This window comes from Dermacentor variabilis, chromosome 9 (assembly GCF_050947875.1).
Source record: "Dermacentor variabilis isolate Ectoservices chromosome 9, ASM5094787v1, whole genome shotgun sequence".
Taxonomy (NCBI): domain Eukaryota; kingdom Metazoa; phylum Arthropoda; class Arachnida; order Ixodida; family Ixodidae; genus Dermacentor; species Dermacentor variabilis.
Window position 1 is genome coordinate 34,692,083 of NC_134576.1, and position 20,684 is coordinate 34,712,766.

Here is a 20,684-nt window from a genome sequence, read left to right on the forward strand (position 1 = left end):
CCAGGTTGCGCTGCTTTGGCCGCAGGCTCAGCGCGCTCCTTCGTACTTTCCCTAGCTTGGAGCCTGCGCCGATGGCCTGTGAGGCGGCAGATGCCTGCTTTAACTGCCCAGTGAACTTTTTTTCAGCAGCACGAAGGCACAGAAGAATTTTTGAGGTCATTAGGTGAGATGACCTCGTCTGTGGCTGCTCGCCGATTTGCACGAAAGCACCAAACATCCATCACGGAGTGGATGAAACCAGGAAAGAGTACCACTTGAAAGCAGCTGCCTATTCAGCTAAATAAATGCTTTTTATGGCATTCTTCCCCCGTTTTAAGTCTACTTCATTTACCATTTTGAAGTGAGATGTTTGGATGCACCTGGTAATGTTGTCAATTATTCTTTTGATAAGACGAACAATTTCTCATAGTCCCTTCGAGTTCGTCTGAAATGATGTGTACTGCATATTCAAAAAAGTGGTGTGTGCATTGGTTAATGCAGAGCACCAATATTAGGCGACAGTTTTCTTGCTTACCATGACCGACTACTTGCTAGCCGCCTTCATAACACAGTGGTTGAAAAAGTTTTCCGGTTTGTGGATGACCTTTGGTTATTTTTTTAACGTCAAGGTTTTAACATCGCTGTTTCAGATCTGAAGTTCCGGCGGTCTCGCAAATAAAGCTTAGTTGAAGTTAGCGCCTGCGTTCTGCCCTTTATTCTGTCCTCGTCTTTTGCGCTCTGTAGACAAGTCGACTTAGCCAAAATTTTCGCAGTTCTATTTTTTTTTTTTTGAAGAAGGGGCAGGGGAGGGAAAGAAAGCATTACAGTTAAAAATTCAGGCGTAAGCAAAATCAGACCACTGTGACAAAGAACAGGTGATTCACTAAAAACAGCCGGATTTACTTTGACAGCTATGAACACAGGCTCGTCACAGCGACAGTTTTCGGAGTAGCAAAATATACCCGCGCATTGTGAAATGCCTATATCATATTTCTACTCACGACAGCTATGCAAGCCACATGTGTGGCCTTTATACTATTGTTGTCAATGGCAGAACAATTCAGTACGCGCCTTCTGCATGCTTTAGATGCTGGCTACATACATAATAAATCTCGAGCGCGGCTTAGGCAAAATAATTAAGATACTATAATACGACTTGACTATTTCGAAATATATGTTTACACACTTGTTGAAGTAAAGCATTTTGTTGGAACGCGTAACTTTCGAAGCGTTCTTTCCACGGCAGCATTTGTATTTGGGTATAGAGAAGCGAGTTGCTCAAAGCGACTATAAATAGGCAAACAGACGTTGAGGTGCTATGTGCTACTGCTTCCCTATAGGCTTGGCTTTTTGTTTTATGGTTCTGTATGCTTCCATTGCCTTGTACCGAGCCCATTGATGGTCACGAAACTGAAGGCCAGTTGGAGGTTGGGACAGACATTTGGGTGGAGGGGGGGAAGGGGGAGAAACATTGCAAGAGTCGGTTAGACCATATGAAGATATTGGTGAAGGCTGTAAAGAGTGTGTTGTAAGACCCTAGAACTCCGTAAATGCAAAACTGTCAATTTCTTAGTCGACGGTCAGAGTGCTATAAGTCTGCTCGCACGACTTTCAAGCGGTCGTCACTATACTGTCTTGATCGTGATTCGTACGATTACGTGAGCGCGTGGATTTGTGTCAGCTTAGACGAGTTTGCATAGAAAGGTTTTTTTTTTTCACGTGATTACCTGCGGGATGACTGTGATACTCCTGCGCAGCTTACGAAGTGGCACGTTGGCGATGTTAACTCCATCGATGAGGATGTGGCCTTCCGAAGGTCTGAGCATGCGCAGAAGTGCGAGTACAAGGGAGGACTTGCCAGCACCGGTGCGGCCGACCACTCCTACCTGGAAAAATGGTTACAATAACTTGCACCGCCTGCTGATGGGCAAAGCCACCGAGGTGTACGATTTCTTCTTTCTGTACACATGTTGAGAGACGGGGTATGTTGCAGCCGCGTTGTTGAAATTACGCCTCATTTTTTAAAATGGATTAAGGAAGACGTCGAGCTCAGAGTTCCCGTTCTCTGGCAATGACGTCAGCCTTTCTTTGACCCGGACAATTCTTAGGCGAATGGTTCGGATAAACTCAACACCGTTGTATTCAAAGATACGCATTGTCACGTCATTGTTTGAAACGAAATTTGCGCTGCCATTGTTAATATGATCAGAATTCTTATCGTACCTTACAGACTTTCCGCACGTACGCGTGTATGTAACCGTTTAACCATCAACCTGGTCCACTGTGCATTCTCTGGTCGAATGACAAGAGCATCGGGCGGCTGTGCTGAGGAAACAGGGCTCAAAACAAACACTTGGGTCGCTTGTTATGTGCCAGTAGGTATGTGCCGCTCCTCATTGAACGTCTTTGACGCCAACTTCAGCAACTTATTACCACTGGAAATATGCAGCTGCATAATAGCAAAAAAAAAAAGATCCTTTTAATTTCTCCCACGTTCGGCAGAAAAGAAACTGCACGGAGCGCGAATTTACGGCGCTACCAATGGACGGCGAAGCGTGTGCAGTCGATAGCTGCGCGCCGTAGCAGCAGTGCGGCGGTAGAGCAGCCCGGCTGCATTTCGACCAGCCGATGTGCCATTAAAAGCACCTTTTGAAATTTCCGCCGTGCTGAGCAGAGGCGAATGCGCGCTTCACAAGGGTTCCTCAAGGACAGCAGTAGCCGGTCACTTTAGTAAGCTGCGCCATTGTGCACGTGCGCGTGCACGTGCCGCTCTTCAACGAAACTCTCACTAACTTGGGTCGCTGAATGTTGTGTGCCATCTGTCGGTGTGCGGCAAGCGAGGGCAGAATTCTAAGCGTTCGCCCCATACTGGCGCGCCACACATCTCGTCTCCGAGGGCAGGCGCACATCTTTTTCGCCAGCGCCTCTAAATGGCGCATGCGCTCCTCATACGTGAGGAGCGCATGTAAGAGTAAGTAAGAGGCGATGGGAAGATTGGTGGAAGAAAAGTAGGGAAACGACCAAAAACGGAGACGTACAAATGCAAAGTTCGCAATAAGGGTTCAGAAAATTTGGTTGCGGGAGGTTATGGTGTTTTCCTTCCTTTTTTTTTTCTTAACTTAGGTAGGACATTAGGCAGTATATTAGCAAGAGCGTGGTGGCACAGCCCACCGCCTTGTTCCAAAGGGGACGCTCATAACATCCATCCATACATCCGTGACGCCTTTCGGCGCTGGCAATTCCATGTGTCGATACTCTTCAGTGCTAATCGCATTGACGTTGCCATTAATCGTGAGATGGCTTCCACCGGATTTTTTAAGTTCGTGTATTATTGGCGTGTATATGTTCTTTTTAATGTTGCTTCTGTGTTGTCATCGCATTCGTTACACCCTTATTGTTTTCTGTTTCTTCCATGTGCGGCAAACTGGTTGTGTATGCCATATATGCCACCTGCGATGTGTTATTCGCATACTATTCCTATCGCGGTTCGACAATGTATTTAAAGCCACTAGTATTCTGTGTGCTGGTCGTTTTTCCATCTTTTTAACAAACATGCACCCTGTAATAGCACGAGAAAGGCTCACAGTGTTGGGAATAAAACAAATAAATAAATAAATAAATAAGTAAATTCTTCTTTGTGTTGTTAAGCTTTATATATATGTAAACTCGAACAGCACATCTCAGCCCATGTTTCTGATAATAAGGAAGAAAGAGTGGTCTCCTAGGAAGCAGTGACAAGATGGGAAGCATAGGTGACGTCCACTTGCTCCACCGCGCCAACACTGTGCTGGAAATATCCGCTATTTGTAGTTGCCGCACGACAAATAGGTAGACGTTTCAACCCGTATTTCTAAATAAATCAAGAGTGGTGGTTTAAATTTTTTTTTCGTGCTTGAAAAGTAGGCGCTCAAAAAGTATTTTTTTCCTAAGAATTCACTGACGATTACGATACTTCCTAACGCGAAATTAGAGCGCAGCTCTATGCAGGTATCCATTTCGCGTGATAATATTTTGTATTATACTTATACAACTACACGGTTTATGTTAGCAAGAGAAAGGTGTGAGTAGCGTGAGCGGCGCGGAATATTTGCTTCATGCGGCACATTACAAACGCAGCAAAGTGTGGCACAACTGCCTCGCCAACCAGGTGATCTCGAGAAGCAGCGTGTGGGTGACGTGTAGACGCGTCACAGCAGCCGTCGCAGGCAGACCTCTGCTCATGCGGCACTTTGTTTTCATATATGGTGTCGGTGGACGCGCTCGCCGCATGCCTTATCGATGGGCTCATCGGTGAAGAGACGAAGCCGTGCTACTCTGGCGTCATCTCGTCGCAGAACTTCTCTTGTGCAGCACAACGCTTTTCTTCTGAAGCTTTCGCCATGGCCTCCTCCGCCGCTTTCCGCCTCATGGTTCCGCTGCACCCTGATCCTGCGCTTTCCTCCTCGCGCTCTCTTCGCTATCGCCTTTCTTTCCTCCCCCGCTGCGCTCTACGTTGGCTCTTTCGTCCTTCGCTATGCTCGTTTGCTCGTTTACGCCGAGGCTCAACGCACGAACGGGCGCCTAAGAGCTGCGCTGTAAAACGACAGCAGCGTGAGAGGAATGACAGTCAGACAATCGAGCGTTGGCTCGGAACTGATTTATTGAAACTAAACGTAAAAAAAAATATGTAGGCTGCAGCACCTCCTGCATAGACCACTCGGTCAATCGTGGAACGTGATAAAGACCACTATCGTTAGTCACTAGTGCGATACATTCTTCGAAGCTGCGCAAATTCTTTGTCTTTGAGTTGCAGTCGCATTCCGATCAGGGCAAAATGCAAAAACACCCGTACGGTTAGATTTAGATGCACGTTAAGGGACGCCAAGTGGTCAAAATTAATCCAGAGTCCTCCACTTCGGCATGCCTCATAATCACATCCTGGTTTTAGCACGTAAAACCCCATAATTTAATTGATTGATATTGACTAGCTGACGAATACCTGCCAGTCACCATGTTCCCATAGAAATGTTTCTGAAAATGCGGAACTTTTAAAATGTCAAGAAGGCTTTTTTTTCTCAAGCGAAACAGAGAGTTTCACGAGTATCCTTGGTAGAGAGCCCCCAACTAACTCACGTACCTTTTCTAAAGGCTTGATGACGAATGTGACGTCCTCGAGTACGTTAGGAAGTACACCAGGGCGGTAAGAAGCAGAGTATTTCTGGAACTGAATCATTCCCGAGCTTGGCCAACCAGTCGGACACTGCGTCGGTGGCACTTTTTTCTCGTTGCTGTTTGTTGGGACGTCGCTCTGTGGAAAAACATACACCGGTGACATTTGCTTGCAGCACAATGGGATTAATGCAGCTGGTCCTTCCCGCCACTTTAAATTATACGAATTTGAATTTGCGAAATATTACTTGGGTCTGATATGTTATCTCAACGATCCACACGGCAATGTTGCGGAAGATGTTCCATAAAATACCTCGCCGGCAACATATTGCAGAAAGGTCGAAACACCATTAGTTTTCTTAGAACGCTTAAGTATTTGAAAAGTGGAGGAACACGTATGTGTACACTTTCACTTTCCGTACCCAGTTGTGAACTTCTCTTCGCCGATTGACACATCGATGGAGTATCACTCCAGGGCACACGCACTACGCCCTCCTTGCGCACCTACGACACACCATTAGCCACACAAATTTTGTTTTAAGACCCTTAACGACCCCGCTGCCATGGCGTCCGCTTTTCAAACATCCATACTAAACAAAGAACTGTCGCAAGAAACATGAACTGGCTTCTCATGAATTCAAAGCTTCGCAGCCTCGCCACAGTTCTTAGCGCATTGCTATTGCACAGATTAGATATGTAGCCAGGACATGTCCTCCATACGCGTGCCAGTTTTTCCTCAGTTCCCATCAGCCATCTTAAGCTTTGCTAGTAAACGATTACTCCAGTGTGCGTAGAAGCTACATATGTCTGATTCCGTAAAACACACACGAATAAGAACACAATTATCATTTCTGCTGTTAAATAATACCAATTGACATATTAGTTCTCATACGACAATACACTCAATATCTCATTGCCATTTTACTTTTTGAGGCAAGTCCCTTAATGTAGCATAGCGCTTTCGCCAAAGGCTGTGAACGCTTCGGGTTTAAGCCACTTAAATAAATACCTATGGGACAATGTGCCGTTTTACGGTACGCATAAAATATTTACCTCGCACATGGACGTTCGTAGCTGGCGTAGCTATGTAAGTTGGCATATACATTGCAGCTAATCCAATTGAACATCTGCACAGCGCACATAATTATTAACGTTAACCAAATGTTTTTAAAAGCACTCTTACTGCTTCCCTTTGTTCTACAGTCTTTGCGACGTTCATCATTCATGCCAGTAGTCTAAGCTAGCTGTGCAATATAGATATCTTATTTCTGTAAACTGCAGGTTTTAAATATCTTATAGAAAAAGCAAGGCGTCCCAGTTTTTATATATATACACACACACATATATATATATATATATATATATATATATATATATATATATATATAACCCGCAAATGAATTGAATAAATGTAAGGAACACACAAAAATACGAGTCAAGGGATAAAGATTGGTTTGACAGAGCTTTTGAAATAGGGGCGTCAGTGATGAATGCGTACGTGCGGCTTTGTTGCTGTGGTCTACTATAATTTTAGCAAAAAAAGTGAATGCCAACCTGTGAGAGTCTAGAAGCGGGTCAAGAGAGGAAGAGGGAGCAACGGTGCTAAAGTAATGAACAGAAGTGAGAAGGCTGTTTAATAATAACGTACATAATAAAAAAATTAAGATGTTGGTATGCTTATTTTTTCGGGTCTCAGTAGACGAGAAACGGCTATAATGAGTAGCTTGTATTTCTTTTACCACAGCACTGCAAAGCCATTCGACATGTACGAAACCTCAAAAATGAACCTAAACTGCTTCCAAAGCTTGCACCGATATAGAACAATGCGGATCCTATTCTGGAGATGGGTTTTCTGCATGCGGAATAGGTAGTTTCGTAATTAATATCTTTAGTGACGCTGTAGCAATGCTAATTTTTCTTTCCATGTATATGATCAGGATTTGATATTACGTTCACCATACGTGTATCTTTAGGCAAGTGGTTATTATTTATGCACGAAAGCGTAACAATAGCATGGTATGTATTCTAAAGATACATTGTTTAAACAACACAAGAGACAGGAAACACAAGACTGATACACACACTGACTCAATCGAAGTGATGAGTAGCGTTAAGAGCTTCTGCTTCAATTTACATACCTCTGGAGGGAGCTCACTGTACTCCACACAGCGTTCGAATGAAACAATCATTTGAAGAACGTTGAACAGCATCACGCACAGCGACAACAGCGACAGAGAAACCTGTTCCGGGTGGACAGAGCAGGACGCTGGTTAAAAGAAGCACTGAATAAATCTCTACTCGTGCGTTTCGTATCTGAGTGATTCGTCGGTATGGAAGCAATCGTTAGGGATGTCGCTAATCCTCGAGATGGTGTTATTTAGCGGTAGTACGTCTTCAAACAACGATTATTTTCTAACACGTCACTGTATATAGCGTTATCTGGCAGCGACATTTTACTACAAAACAATATCCCAAGAACCTGCTAGAATAGACAATGGTATCGGGGAGGAGAACCGAGCAGAGAAAGGGCTAGCTTCGTGTGTTGTGCTTGGCGAAAAAAAATTATGATCTTGCCGTAATGGCCAGCCTCAGTACACCATAGAAATCTAATACTCACCGATGGCAGTGTGTTGTGCAGCCCTAGAATATATAATCATATTGGCGGGTCAAGCGATTCCTATAATCATTTCTTCTATTAGTCTTTGTGTTAAGCTCTATGCAAGGCTTGCGTTGTCTGCCGGCAAGGACCCATATGCACACACTTTCAACTTTCAAGCACCATCGGTGACGTCATAGAATAACAGCCGACACAGTTTTGACGTCGCGAAATTTAAAGTCCAACATCAGGCGATTGATGTTTAAACGTTTGAACCTGATGATTAAATGTTTTGAAAACATATTATCCGGTTGTATTGTGCCAAACTGAGAAACTCAATAAATTATCTTTTCGTCTTGATTACGTGCTTACGCCATCGTATACCTTAAATAGTTTTCACAGAGATGCTCCCGAGTTCTTTCGGTTAGCGTGTTTTTATTCTCGTCGCTGTCAACGAACTGTTTAATTCTCAAAGAAAGCTGTAATAGGATCACCTTTTACTCGAATGCGCATATTCGCGCGAAACATTTCATATCGTTCCTCGTCACAATTTGGTGAGTGCCCTCTTCCTCATAGTCATTGCTCGCTGTAGCCTTCTTCAGTCAGCGTCGGCAAGCGTCACCTTATTAATCTTTCTTTAATTCATTGAGAGAGCGAGTGGTGCACCGATAGTTTCCTGGTACAATTAAGCCGAAATCACCTGTGTAATTTCCGCTCTTCAAGTATTCTTGTGAGCACAGGCACGTAGTGCATATTTATTTATTATTATTTATTTACACAGTCTCAGTGCCTCACGGCCTTGCACAGAGAAATGGCTAACAAGATATCTTAGGACCGCAAAACTTCCCTAACCCTCTGATTCCCTAGCGTAGTTCCTCACCAATGAATATTCGAAGAACCTGCTACACTATATTTCTGGTAATAGAGAATGCAAGAGTACATTTGCACAAAACACAGTGAGAAGTCAGTTGTGTGAAAGGTTATTATAAAAAATAATTACTGGTAAGTAGTTTTCTGAACTATCCCGCACTGATAACTCTCTCCAGCATTTTAAACGCGCTCTATATTGTATGCGTTAACTGTTAACCGTGGTTAAAAGAGGTTGTTAAAGTATGAATCTCAATATATATATATATATATATATATATATATATATATATATATATATATATATATATATATATATATATATATATATATATATATATATATATATATATATATATATAAATTGTACAGTGGCAGAGATAAAACTGAAAGATATTATAAAGATAATATTAAACCCACTTTGCTTCTGCATCTATTTATTGATACTGCAGACGCAAGCATTTTGTGAAAGGATAATTTCCAGCGGACCGATGAGGCCACCGAGGAGGTTATTCTGAATTGAGTCAGGAATGCGTGAAGCAAATATGCTTCGCCGGATTCCCCTAAGCCTGGCCTTCGCTCAACGATGTGCCCATCTTAACGACAGTGCGGACAGCCACAACTGCGAACGCTGTAACGTGTTTGAGACTATACAACGTCTATTGGTTTACAACTTTACGACCTAGACTATAGCACCTGAAGGCGCGGGCTAAAGGCACTGAAGTCAAACACTGGCGGAAATGGCTATTTTGTCTCGCATCCGTGACCAACAGGGGCGTAGCCAGGGGGGGGGGGGTGTTATTATAGGGCTTCAGGCCCTACCCTTTCGCCAAAATTGTTTTGTGCTGTCATGCGCCGCCGATCAAAAAAAGCAAAAAAAAACCCCGGTGCCGGCAATCATTGTGGATTTGGTCTAGAATGACTTTTCACGCTCGAACAGACATTTCAGCACAAACATTGCTGCGAAATAGGGTTTGATTTCGCGGCAACAACCATGCACCGGGAGTCCCATAACGCAAAGAGCCCCACCCCCGAGCAATATGTTTCAAGGCATTTCGCTGAGGCGTCGGAATCTACGGAGCGCGTGGATTTCAATTCTGAAACTTTATGGGTATGAAGTTTTCATAAACTTCATTTGATTTAATTTCATTTTGTTACCTTAAAGGGGTGGGTACATATATTTTGGTGAGCAAGTGTTAACACAACGAAAACGGACTGGTAGCATTATTGGCTAAGCTGGATGAGCACGTGATGACTGCGATTTCGTTGGGTAGGTTGTTCCAGTCTGCTGCAGTACGGGAAAAAATGATGCGGCAAAGGTGGTAGTTCGGGCACGAAATCGGGAAACTTTAACCGGATGACGAGTGCGATGAGATATGCGGGCTGGAGGGACGATGTAGGGTGCGCGGCTTAGTGGACTATGGAAAAATTTATGAAACAAGCAAAGGCTTGCAACGCGGCGACGAAGTTATAAAGGCGATAGGTCGGATTCAGCTTTCAAAGCTGACACACTGATGTCGTAAGAATATGTTGAATGGATGAATCTGGCTGCTCTCTTTTGGACTGATTCGAGTGCATTTATAAGGTAAGCTTGGTGCGGGTTCCAAATGCGTGAGGCATATTCTAATTTTGGTCTGACAAGGGATTGGTACGATAATAACTTTACATGTTTAGGGGCTTGGCGGTGATGACGTCTTAAAAATCCAAGTGTTTTATTAGCAGATGAAATGATGTCCGTAACGTTTGTACTCCAGGACGAATCGCCACACAAGGTAATGCCTAAGTACTTGTATGATAGAACCGGTTGTACAGCGACGTTAGCTATGAAGTATGGGAAATGAAGTTGGTTACGGCGAAGCGTGAAGGACAAGATTTTGCATTTCTGAGGGTAAAGTTCCATTAACCAATTGGCACACCATTCCTGAATGCGGTTAAGGTCATCTTGAAGAGATGATTGGTCAGAAGCCTTATTAACCTTGCGGTAAATTACACAATCATCGGCGAACATGCGAATATTACTAGAGACCTGCTTCTGATGCGAAAGGTGCACTGACATTTCCACAGTCGTCCTTTAGATTTTCAATTCCGGAACTTTGTGGGTTTAAAGTTGTTTTAAACATTTGACGCCAAAGGTGCATTGACTTTTCTAAAGTCATACATCGGACCATACAACGAGACAAGCCGAATCAACACTGTCAGACAAGTTGACGAAAGCACGCCGCTAGGTCTGATGAGGCGAAGTGTTGCGGTGGTTCAGTTTTGCGGTCACACGTTACAGAAAATAATATCAATACTTTTTTTCACCTGCGCCAAAGCATCCTTGCCTAGACACTCAAGACAGCAAAGGTAACTACGTTTTTATTTATTTTTCTACTTTCATTTTTATTCACGAGGGCATGTTAAGCCTCCTCAATTTTTTTTTGTTGTTGTTGTTCTGGCTTCCCGCGGGCTGCCAGAGCCAGCCAGACCACATGCGTTTTTCTCCTGTTACCCCGACCACCACGCGGCGCAGTTCGATACGCTTGCTGGTGAAGCAGCCCACTGACACGGACACAGAGAAGACACACACGACGACACTCGCAGCGAGTGTCGTCATGTGTGTCTTCTCTGTGTCCGTGTCAGTGGGCTGCTTCACCAGCAAGGCATGATGATCAATCACCAACTAGACCAACTTTCCACATTACTGAACTTCGATACGCGTTACTTTTTTTTTCTGACCAAGTTAATTTTTGCCTGGCAGAGTTTTGGACGCTTTCTGACTAGCAAACGTCAACGCTTCACTTGCCGGATACTCTTGTTATATTATTGCGATAGCAATTATAGGGACACTTCAGGCGCATTTCTGCCGTCGGCGTCATGTTCCGTATAAAGTCTAAGGGCGATAAAATCGTCTCTGCGCGCCGCATGCTGTATGTGCGAGTGAAAGCGTTCGAGGAGGGGGGGGGGGGGTGAAGCGACGATGGTGGCGCAGACTTGTGTGCACAACGGAGAAAAGTGAGGAGGAAGTGCGCCGCCTTCTGTCGCTCGCGTTACATCAGGGGGAGTGGAGGCAAGGGGGGGGGCTGTGATCTGTGGTTTCCCAAGATGTTTATTGGCTTTGACGCGTTGCATAAAGTGACATTTTATTAGATGCGTAGATTTATTGCAGACATTTATATCTAAATATCTTGTTGCGAGGTTCTGTGTATACGTCAAGTGAACTTTGTTTCCAGTGACACTTCCTGACCTTTATCAAGCGATATGTTCACATTTTTATATTCGATTGTATCTTCACATTTCTAATGTACGAATAATAGTCCAATGAAAGTGAGTCAAGCAACCCTGCGCTACAATGGTGCGGTTCATTATGTGCGAGGCATGCGCATAGCACACAGGCGTCACTCATTTACAAAACTGACACGCAGGGGTGAGGAGAAAGGTGTGGGGATGCGCGACTCTCGCGCGTCCCCTGATATGTTTTTCCAGCATAGCGCGTCTCCTGTAATCCGGCTTCGCGGCGTGGCCTGGCGCCCGCGGCGGTAGGAGTGGTTGAGGCGCAGTACGAGAGATGGCGCGAGTGTTGCGCTGCTAACGCAGCCGACAGGCGGGGTTACTTGGGCGCCGCAAGACAAGGCGCTCTCTCTCTTGGGGTTCGGGACAGCAAGCAGTACGGACGTGCCGTGCCGCGCGTGCGCCGATCCATGCTTCTGCGAGACCGTCTCGCGTGGCCGCCTTGTAACGCGCCACCGTCCGCGTGACCGTACGCGCGAACGACCAGGCGTTGGGATCCAGCATGGGGCGAACATATTCGCTCGCTATCCGGTCGCGCTGAGTCGGACTTCTAGATTTGTCGCGCGCCCATCGGCATGTTTTGGGGATAGCAACTCGGCTAGCAGGCATTGATCTATGAAAGGTGCAATAAATGCCCTTGTGATTGTTCGTGTTGTCGTTCCTTTGTCCCAAGAGCATGGGTGTGAGAACCCCACAAAGGTTATTTGTTGCTCTCATACAATGCGTCGAACATGGCTACTTGGCATAATGGACACTCCAGAAGTTGAACAGCGTGATGTCGTAAAGTTTTTCACATTTTAAGGTGTTTCCCACAAAGAAATTAGTTGCCGTATAGCTGCCGTGTACGTTGAACATTGCATTTCATTGGTCACTGTGAAGCGCAGGAGCAAGCGGTTCAAAGAAAAACGTAAAAGTTGCAGAAACGATCCAAGACCTCGCTAAAGCCACCATGCAATCACGGCAACTCAATTACAAAGGCTGATGAACTGATTAGGCAAGAACAGAGGATAAACGTCGATGAACTGGAAGAGTATGTGAACATTAGTCAGGGTTCTGTTCAAATTACAATTCATGAACATCTCGGTTATCGGCTCTTGCGTGCGCAATGGTTGCCCAAGATTGCCAACCACCGCCAGAAGATCGAGAGGTTCGGCGCTGCCTTGACTCATCTGATCCGGTATCACAATGAGGGTGACGATGTCTTGTCTGCAATTGTCACCGCGGACGAATCACGGTGGAACTACTACGAACCTGAAACACGACGGCAAAGCTTACAGTGGAAACATTGGAATTCAAGGTGTTGCTGACTTCTTTTTCAATCGTCAGAGCCATTACTGATCGAAGTTGTTCAAACTGGAGAGGCTCTCAATCGTTTAGGATATTGTGAAACGTCGTATTGGCTGCGTGTTGCAATCAAGAACAAATGAGGTGAAAAATAGACGAATGGGGTCATCTTGCTCCGCGCGAGTACCCACGTCCACGTCGCTAATGTGGTTAACACACAACTGGCAAACTTAAAGTGGGAAACCCTGCAACATCAGTCATACAGCCCAGACCTGTCACCTTGCGACTTCGAAATTTCGGAGCATTTGAACAAACAGCTCAAGGGAACCAGATCCGTGTCGGACGATGACGTGAAAGAGTCAGTTACAGACTTTTTCAAGCAGCAACCCAAGGAGTTTTATGAGACAGGAATCACGCGACTCGTTAGTCACTGGGACAAATGTTTAAATGCTCATGGAACGTACTTTTAACTTAAGTGCCCCACCTGTCATATATTCGCGTTAGCTCACCTTTATTTGACTCGCCCTCGTATATTTAGCAGAACTCCTGCTTTCTATATGTGCTCTGCGTCGCGACTAAAATTTCGGTGCAATTAGTCGCGATCATCATCACCATCATCCGCCTATTTTATGTCCACTGCAGGACGAAGGCCTCTCCCTGCGATCTTCAATTATCCCTGTCCTACGCCAATTGATTCCAACTAGCACCCGAAAATTTCCTTATTTCATCACACCACCTAGTCTTCTGCCGTCCTCTACTGCGCTTCTCTTCTCTTGGTGCCCCTTCTGTGACCATAACTGTGCAACGGCTATCTAACCTGCGCATTACATCACCTGCCCAGCGCCATTTTTTTCACTTAATGTCAAATAGAATATCGGCTTTACCCGTTTGCTCTCCGATCCAAACCGCTCTCTTTCTGTCTCTTAACGTTATGCCAAGCAATCTTCGTTCCATGGCTCTTTGCGCAGTCGTTTACTTGTTTTAAAGATTCTTTGTCAGTCTCCAAGACTCTGCCCTATATGTCAGCACTGGTAAAATGCAATGATTGTACACCTTCCTTTTAAATGGTAATGGTAAGCTTCCAGTAAGGAGCTGACAATGTCGGCCGTATGCGATCGAACCCATTTTTATTCTTCTATGAATTTCTTTTCATGATCAGTGTTCCGTATGTATAATTGACCTATATAAACGTACTCCTTCACAGACTCTAGATGCTGACTGGCGATCCTGAACCGTTGTTCCTTTGCCTGCTTATTCTTCATTATCTTTGTCGTCTGCACATTAGTCTTCAACCCCACTCTTAAAATTTCTCTGTAAAGGTCATCAATCATTTGTTGTACCTCGTCTTCACTGTTGCTGAATAGAACATTGTCATCGGCAAACCGAAGCTTCCTGAGGTATTCGCCTTCGATCCTTACTCCTAGGCTTTCCCAGTTTAATAGCTTGAATACTTCTTCCAAGAACGCAGTGAATAGCATTGGAGAGATTGTGTCTCCTTGTCTGACCCCTTTCTTTATAGTTATCTTCCTACTTTATCGTGCAGAATTAGGATAGCTGTGCAAGTTCTGTAGATATTTTCCAAGATTCTTACGTAAGCGATCTGTACTCCTTGATTACGTAATGTCTCTATGACTGTTGGTATCTCTACTGAACCAAATGCATTTTCGCAATTTATGAAAGCCATATAAAGAGGCTGATTGTACTGTGCCGATTTCTCGATCACCTAATTGATGACATGGATGTAATCGATTGTAGAGTATCCCTTCCTGAAACCTGCCTGTTCCCTTGGTTGACTAAAGTTCAGTGTTGCCCTTATACTACTGGATATTATCTTGGTGAATATTTTATATAATGCTGGGAGTAAGCTAATTGGCAGATAATTTTTCAATTCTTTAACGTCTCCCTTCTTGTGGATTAGTATAATTTTTGCATTATTCCAGTTTTCTGGGACCTTTGCAGTCGATATACACTTCGCTTAGAAAGCCGCCAGTTCTCTAAGCATTATGTCTCCTCCATCTTTGATTAAATTGACTGTTATTCAATCTTCTCCTGCCACTCTTCCCTGTTTCATGTCTTGCAAGGCCCTTCCATCCTCATCGCTAGTTATAGGAGGGGTTTCTGTATCCTGTTCATTACTGTTTTGAATAGTGTTATCCTGAGTATTCTGGGTGCGGTATACGTCAGTATAGAATTCTTCCGCTGCTTTTACTATACCTTCGAAATCGCTGATACCTCCTACGTAACAATATTACTTTGCTTATCTTTCAGTGCCTACACCTTAGTTTGTCCTATGACAAGTTTCCTTTTCACTGATTTCAGGCTAGGTCCATTTTTTACGGCTGCTTCAGTCTCTTTCACGTTATAGTTTCGAATATCACTTATGTTCGCCTTGTTGATCCCTTTTGATAGTTACGCGAATCCTATCTTGTCTCTTCACTTGGACACTTTTATTCTTTATCGTTTCTTTATTAGGTCCTTTGTTACTTGGAAGAGCTTGCCTATGAAGCTGGCTACGAAGCATTCATATCGTCTACCTGTGGTGATGTGAGCAAGGTAACTGTATATATAAGATGTGATATGACATACGTGTAGCACCCAGTCCCGCCTCACGACGACAACCAGTACGTTTGTTTAATTGTGAAAACGAATAAGCTTACGTTCTCACTCGTCGCTGTTTACGTTGCTCCTTCAAGTGGCTTCGACTCTAAACGACTGCACGACGTGCTATCAGCGACACCCGTCCCTACGATTCTTACCGGAGATTTTAATGCTCACCATCCGCTTTGGGGAAGTTTGAAGATGGACTCCAGGCGAAGGAGACAAGCATCCTTTTCCACAAAGCACGACCTTTACTGCCTCAACGATGGTAATCCGACATATTTAGGCGGGCTTGCATACAGCAGCTGCCTAGACTTGACCCTGGTTTCTCGGCGTCTTGAAAGAAACATGCAATGGTTTCCAGACATCGAATGACATGGAAGCGACTACATTCCGACGTACCTGAAGATCAAGGGGCTACCTAAATGTCCATCCACGACCCTCCAGAGAATTGACTGGTCGGCGTTTCGGTCATACATGGAGGAAGTATGTCAGCAAGGGGACCATTCAAGTCTGAAACACGAAATTCAAAAAGCCATGCATGACGCCACGCGTGCTTTTCAGCCTTTCGCGAAATACGAATAATTTGAAGCCGAACTGCAGCGACTACGAGCAATTCGCCGGCGGGCTGAAAGAAGATACAGGAGAACCAAATCCGTCCCTGACCTCAGGGAGGCAAGGCGGATACAAAAGAAGATTCAACGTCGCATTGATGCACTACAATCTCAAAGATGGAAATGTTTCTTTGAGTCGTTGGATCCATGTCAGCGATTATCTCAGATATGGAGAACTGTGCGCAGACTTCGCGTATCACCGCAACAGCGTGTTCCTTTCAAATCCCTCGCTTTGCATCAAGGTCGCAGCGAAATAGACATTGCTGAAGGATTTTGCTCAAGACTTGCCAGCTCGCAGCTCCAACGCGCACTTATACCATGTGCCACTCCTGTGCCACGGGATTCACGCATGGACGTAATGTTTTCGGTGGAGGAGCTTTAAGCGGCACTGGCGACTTGCAGGCGCTCTTCGTCACCCGGGCCGGACGGCGTTACCTATGCGGTGCTCGCCCATCTTGGGCAGAAAGCACGACTCATGCTGCTAAACCATTACAACGAATCTTGGCGCAATGGTTTGTTGCCACGTGAATGGAAATCCAGCCGCTTGGTTCCACTTCTCAAACCAGGTAAATCACCGTTAGATGTGTCATCGTACCGCCCCATCGCTCTGGCCAGTTGCATAGAAAAAATAATGGAAAGAATGATTTTCACTTGTCTGGAATGGTACCTGGAAAATTAAAACGTGTACCCACATGCTATGGCTGGCTTCCGGCGTGGGCGCTCATCCATAGATAATGTCATCGATTTGGTCACGTTTGTTCAACATCAGAAACGTCTGAAACGACTCACTGCGGCATTATTCTTCGACATAAAAGGCGCCTATGATAACATAGCAGATTATGCCAATATAGATGCTCTGATTGAAGCCGGAATCGCACATCCACTTTTCAGTGGATTTGCAGTTATTTGACCGACAGGCATTTCTTCATGATGACCGAGGATGGCGCCACGATTCAACACCAAACGTTCCGTGGAGTACCGCAAGGTGGAGTGTTGGGAGCCCGATGCTATTCAACCTAGTGCTCGTTGGCCAAGTCAGATGCTTGCCCAACACAGTTCAAGTATCAATCTATGCCGACGACATCTGCATTTGAGCGCCTGCTGTAACACGAATGCAGGTACCAGCACGGCTACAAAAGGTAGCTACCTTAACATCACTGTACTTGCGAAAACAGAACTTAGAGCTGTCTGCAGGGAAATGCTGCCTTGTTACTTTCACTCGGAAGGCAATGAAGCGTTACTCTGTAAGTGTGAACGGACAAGCAGTTGCAAATGCACGGAAACAGCACTTTTTAGGGGTAATTATCCAACGCGACCTATCATGGAGCCCGCACGTTTCATGCCTAATGAAGAGGGTGATGAAAATAATCCATCTCCTCACATTTCTCAGCGGAAAGTCATGGGGCACATTGGTGTGGTCAATGCTGCAGCTTTATAACGCCTTTTTCCTCGGTTTCGCAAGATACAGCCTCCCTGTGCTTGGTAACCCCTGCAAAACAAACCTGCGTGTACTCCAGGGACTACAAGCTCAAGCCCGTTGGACGTGTCTCGGTCTTCCGAGGTGGGCGTCTACAGCGGCAACGATTGTCATAGCTCTAGATCACCCAAGATCAACGTACTTGGTAACCGACGCTCTCAGGGCGCGTATTCGCCACCTTGCCCGACTACCTCCTCACCATCTTGCCGCTCTACCCGCAGAAAGGCCACACGCAACTATCAGTCGTATAATTGTTGCCAATCGTAACTCATTGCCATCGAACTGCATGTCTGCAGCAAGACCATCCCCACCTTTATTGTGCCTGCACAGACCTGTAATACGCCTCACCATCCCAGGAATCACGAAGGCTAACATGCCGTCGTTCGCCCTGAAGCAGGCCACATTAGAACTTTTACATGAGGTGCACAGTGGCCGTGTACATGTTTACATCGATGACTCAGTTACATCTGCAAGTTCAGCTGCTGCTGTGGTGATACCAACAAGATCCGTCAAAATACAGCTAAAACATCACATGTATCATCAATGACAGCTGCTGAACTGGCAGCCTTGCGTGCGGCTCTTCATTTCATTCAGGAGGAACCACCCCATGTATGGTCAGTCTTCTGTGATACCACGGCAGCCCTACAGAATGTACTCTCAGCACTGCGCCATGGATGACATGAACAGGTCGTCGCAGAGATCAGAGAAGTACACCATCGCATAGTTGACGAAGGTCACGATATCATATATCAGTGATTGCCTCGTCACTGTGCCATACATGGCAATGATCGAGCAGACGCAGCTGCCAGATCTGCCCATGACGGCGTCAACTGCGTTGCCATTCGTCTTTCAAGAGCCGACGCAGCGAAAAAACTTGCCGTACTTGCACATAACCTAACATTAGCTCAGTGGAATTCATTCGATTTCACTAGTGCGCGCCTTCATACCCTGGACCCTAATATAGTACTCCGTATTCTGCCCGAGCTTCCACGAAGCGACTGTACCCTTTTAATTCGTCAATGGCCTGGAGTAGCATTTTCAAATGCATACTCTTTTATTATCGGAATGTCCAACAGCCCACTTTGTGACCTTTGCGGGGGCAATGAAACAATCGCGCACCTTCTTTGTCAGTGCTCTCGTTTCAACCCGCAAAGAGCAGTCGTCTTAGCCACCCTAGACAAACTGGACAAGCGCCCATTGACAGAAGACAAGATCCTTGGAAACTGGCCTACGCGAACATCAGCGCGATCGGCTATGAAGGCGTTGTTGCGGTATTTAAAGGACACTGAACTTTCAGACAGATTGTTACTTCACTGTGTGACGCAGGATTATACGTTAACACTGCATAACACTAGGAACGCCTTTGCGGGCTGCGTGACAGTGCCCACAGAAACAGTTTATGTGTACGAGCGTGTGTGTGTAGGTATTTTTTCCTTAATTTTTTTACATCCTTCTCTCTCACACCTATCACATCCCCTTGCCCCTCCCCCAGTACAGGGTAACCAACCAGAGATAATCTCTGGTTAACCTCCCTGTCCTTCCTTTGTCTTTCTTTCTCTGTCTCTCTTGCCTATTGGTTGCTTTGGTGCCTTGCCCCCCACTTCAACGGCTGCCTCTGAAGCCAGCCTAGTTATGGTTTCATTCATTAGCTCTACGTCATCATCTCTCTGTTCTAAGGCTGCATATTTGTTTGCAAGTACCAGCCTGAATTTGTTTGCTTTTACCCTTACTGCCTCCAGGTTGACGTGTTTCTTCTTGACCACTTTTGCCCTTTCTCTCTTCAAATTGAGGTGAATCCTAGCCCTCACTTACCTATGATCCCTGGACTTTACCCTACCTATCACTTCTACATCCTGCACCATGCTAGGATCGGCAGAAAGAATGAAATCAATTTCATTTCTTCTTTCACAGTTAGGGCTTTACCAGGTCCATTGTCTGTTGCTACGTTTCCTGAAAAAGGTGTTCATTATTCGCAGCTTCTTCGTTTCTGCGAATTCTGCCAGTATCTCTCCTCCAGCCTTCCTAGAATTAACGCCTTTGTTGCCAATTTCTAGTTCACCGGCCGGCTTTTCCCCCACTTTTGCATTGAGGTCGCCCGTTACTACAGTATACTGAGTTTGCACTTTTCTCATCGCTAATTGAACATCTTCATAAAATTGATCTACTTCATCATCATCGAGACGGGATGTTGGAGCGTAGGCTTGTACTATCTTTAATCTATTCATCTTATTAAGTTTGATTACGACTACTACTACCCTCTTATTAATGCTGTAGAATTCGTCAATGTTGCCCGCTATGTCCTTATGGATTAGGAATCCTAGCCCGTATGGCTTCTTATCTGGGAGACCTCTATGGCGGAGGACATGGCCATTAGTCAGCATTGTATAGGCTTCACCAGTTCTTCTAATCTCGCTAAGGCCAATGATATCCCAAACAATATCTGATAATTCCTCAAAGAGTCCTGCTAAGCTAGCCTCACTCGACAAAGTTTGGCTGTTAAAGATTTCCAGAGTCAATTTCCATTGGCGGCCTGTCCGGGTCCAGATATTCTTAGCACTCTCTGCTGCGTTACAGGTCTGACCGCCGCCTAGGTCAGTTGCTCCGCGGCTGCTGGGGTCTGACGGCTATAGGATAATTGTAAGAATCATGAGAGAGGGGGTGGCCGAATACTTCACCCAGGAGGCGAATTCCTGCTCTGTTGAGGGAGTGTCTTTGTTGAAGCTTAGTGGGTCTTCATAATTTAATGTACCTGGATTAGTACAGCCTCGCTCACTGTGGGTATCTTCTGCCGGTGTCAGGCGTCGCTTCAAACATACAGATGTAGTGCACCGGAGGATGTCAAATTCACGCA

General features: G+C 45.3%; 1 protein-coding gene across 1 annotated transcript in view; it reads right to left on the reverse strand.

The window, feature by feature from the left end:
* LOC142592599 (ATP-binding cassette sub-family C member 2-like) overlaps positions 1-20,684 on the reverse strand; it is a 244,672-nt gene that overhangs the window by 49,297 nt on the left and 174,691 nt on the right. Inside the window, exons 22-24 of the mRNA XM_075704136.1 lie at positions 7,266-7,367; positions 5,096-5,266; positions 1,707-1,865 (exon numbers count right to left, since the gene is read on the reverse strand). Of these exons, the coding sequence (XP_075560251.1) occupies positions 1,707-1,865; positions 5,096-5,266; positions 7,266-7,367 (432 nt within the window). The remainder of the gene's footprint in view (positions 1-1,706; positions 1,866-5,095; positions 5,267-7,265; positions 7,368-20,684) is intronic.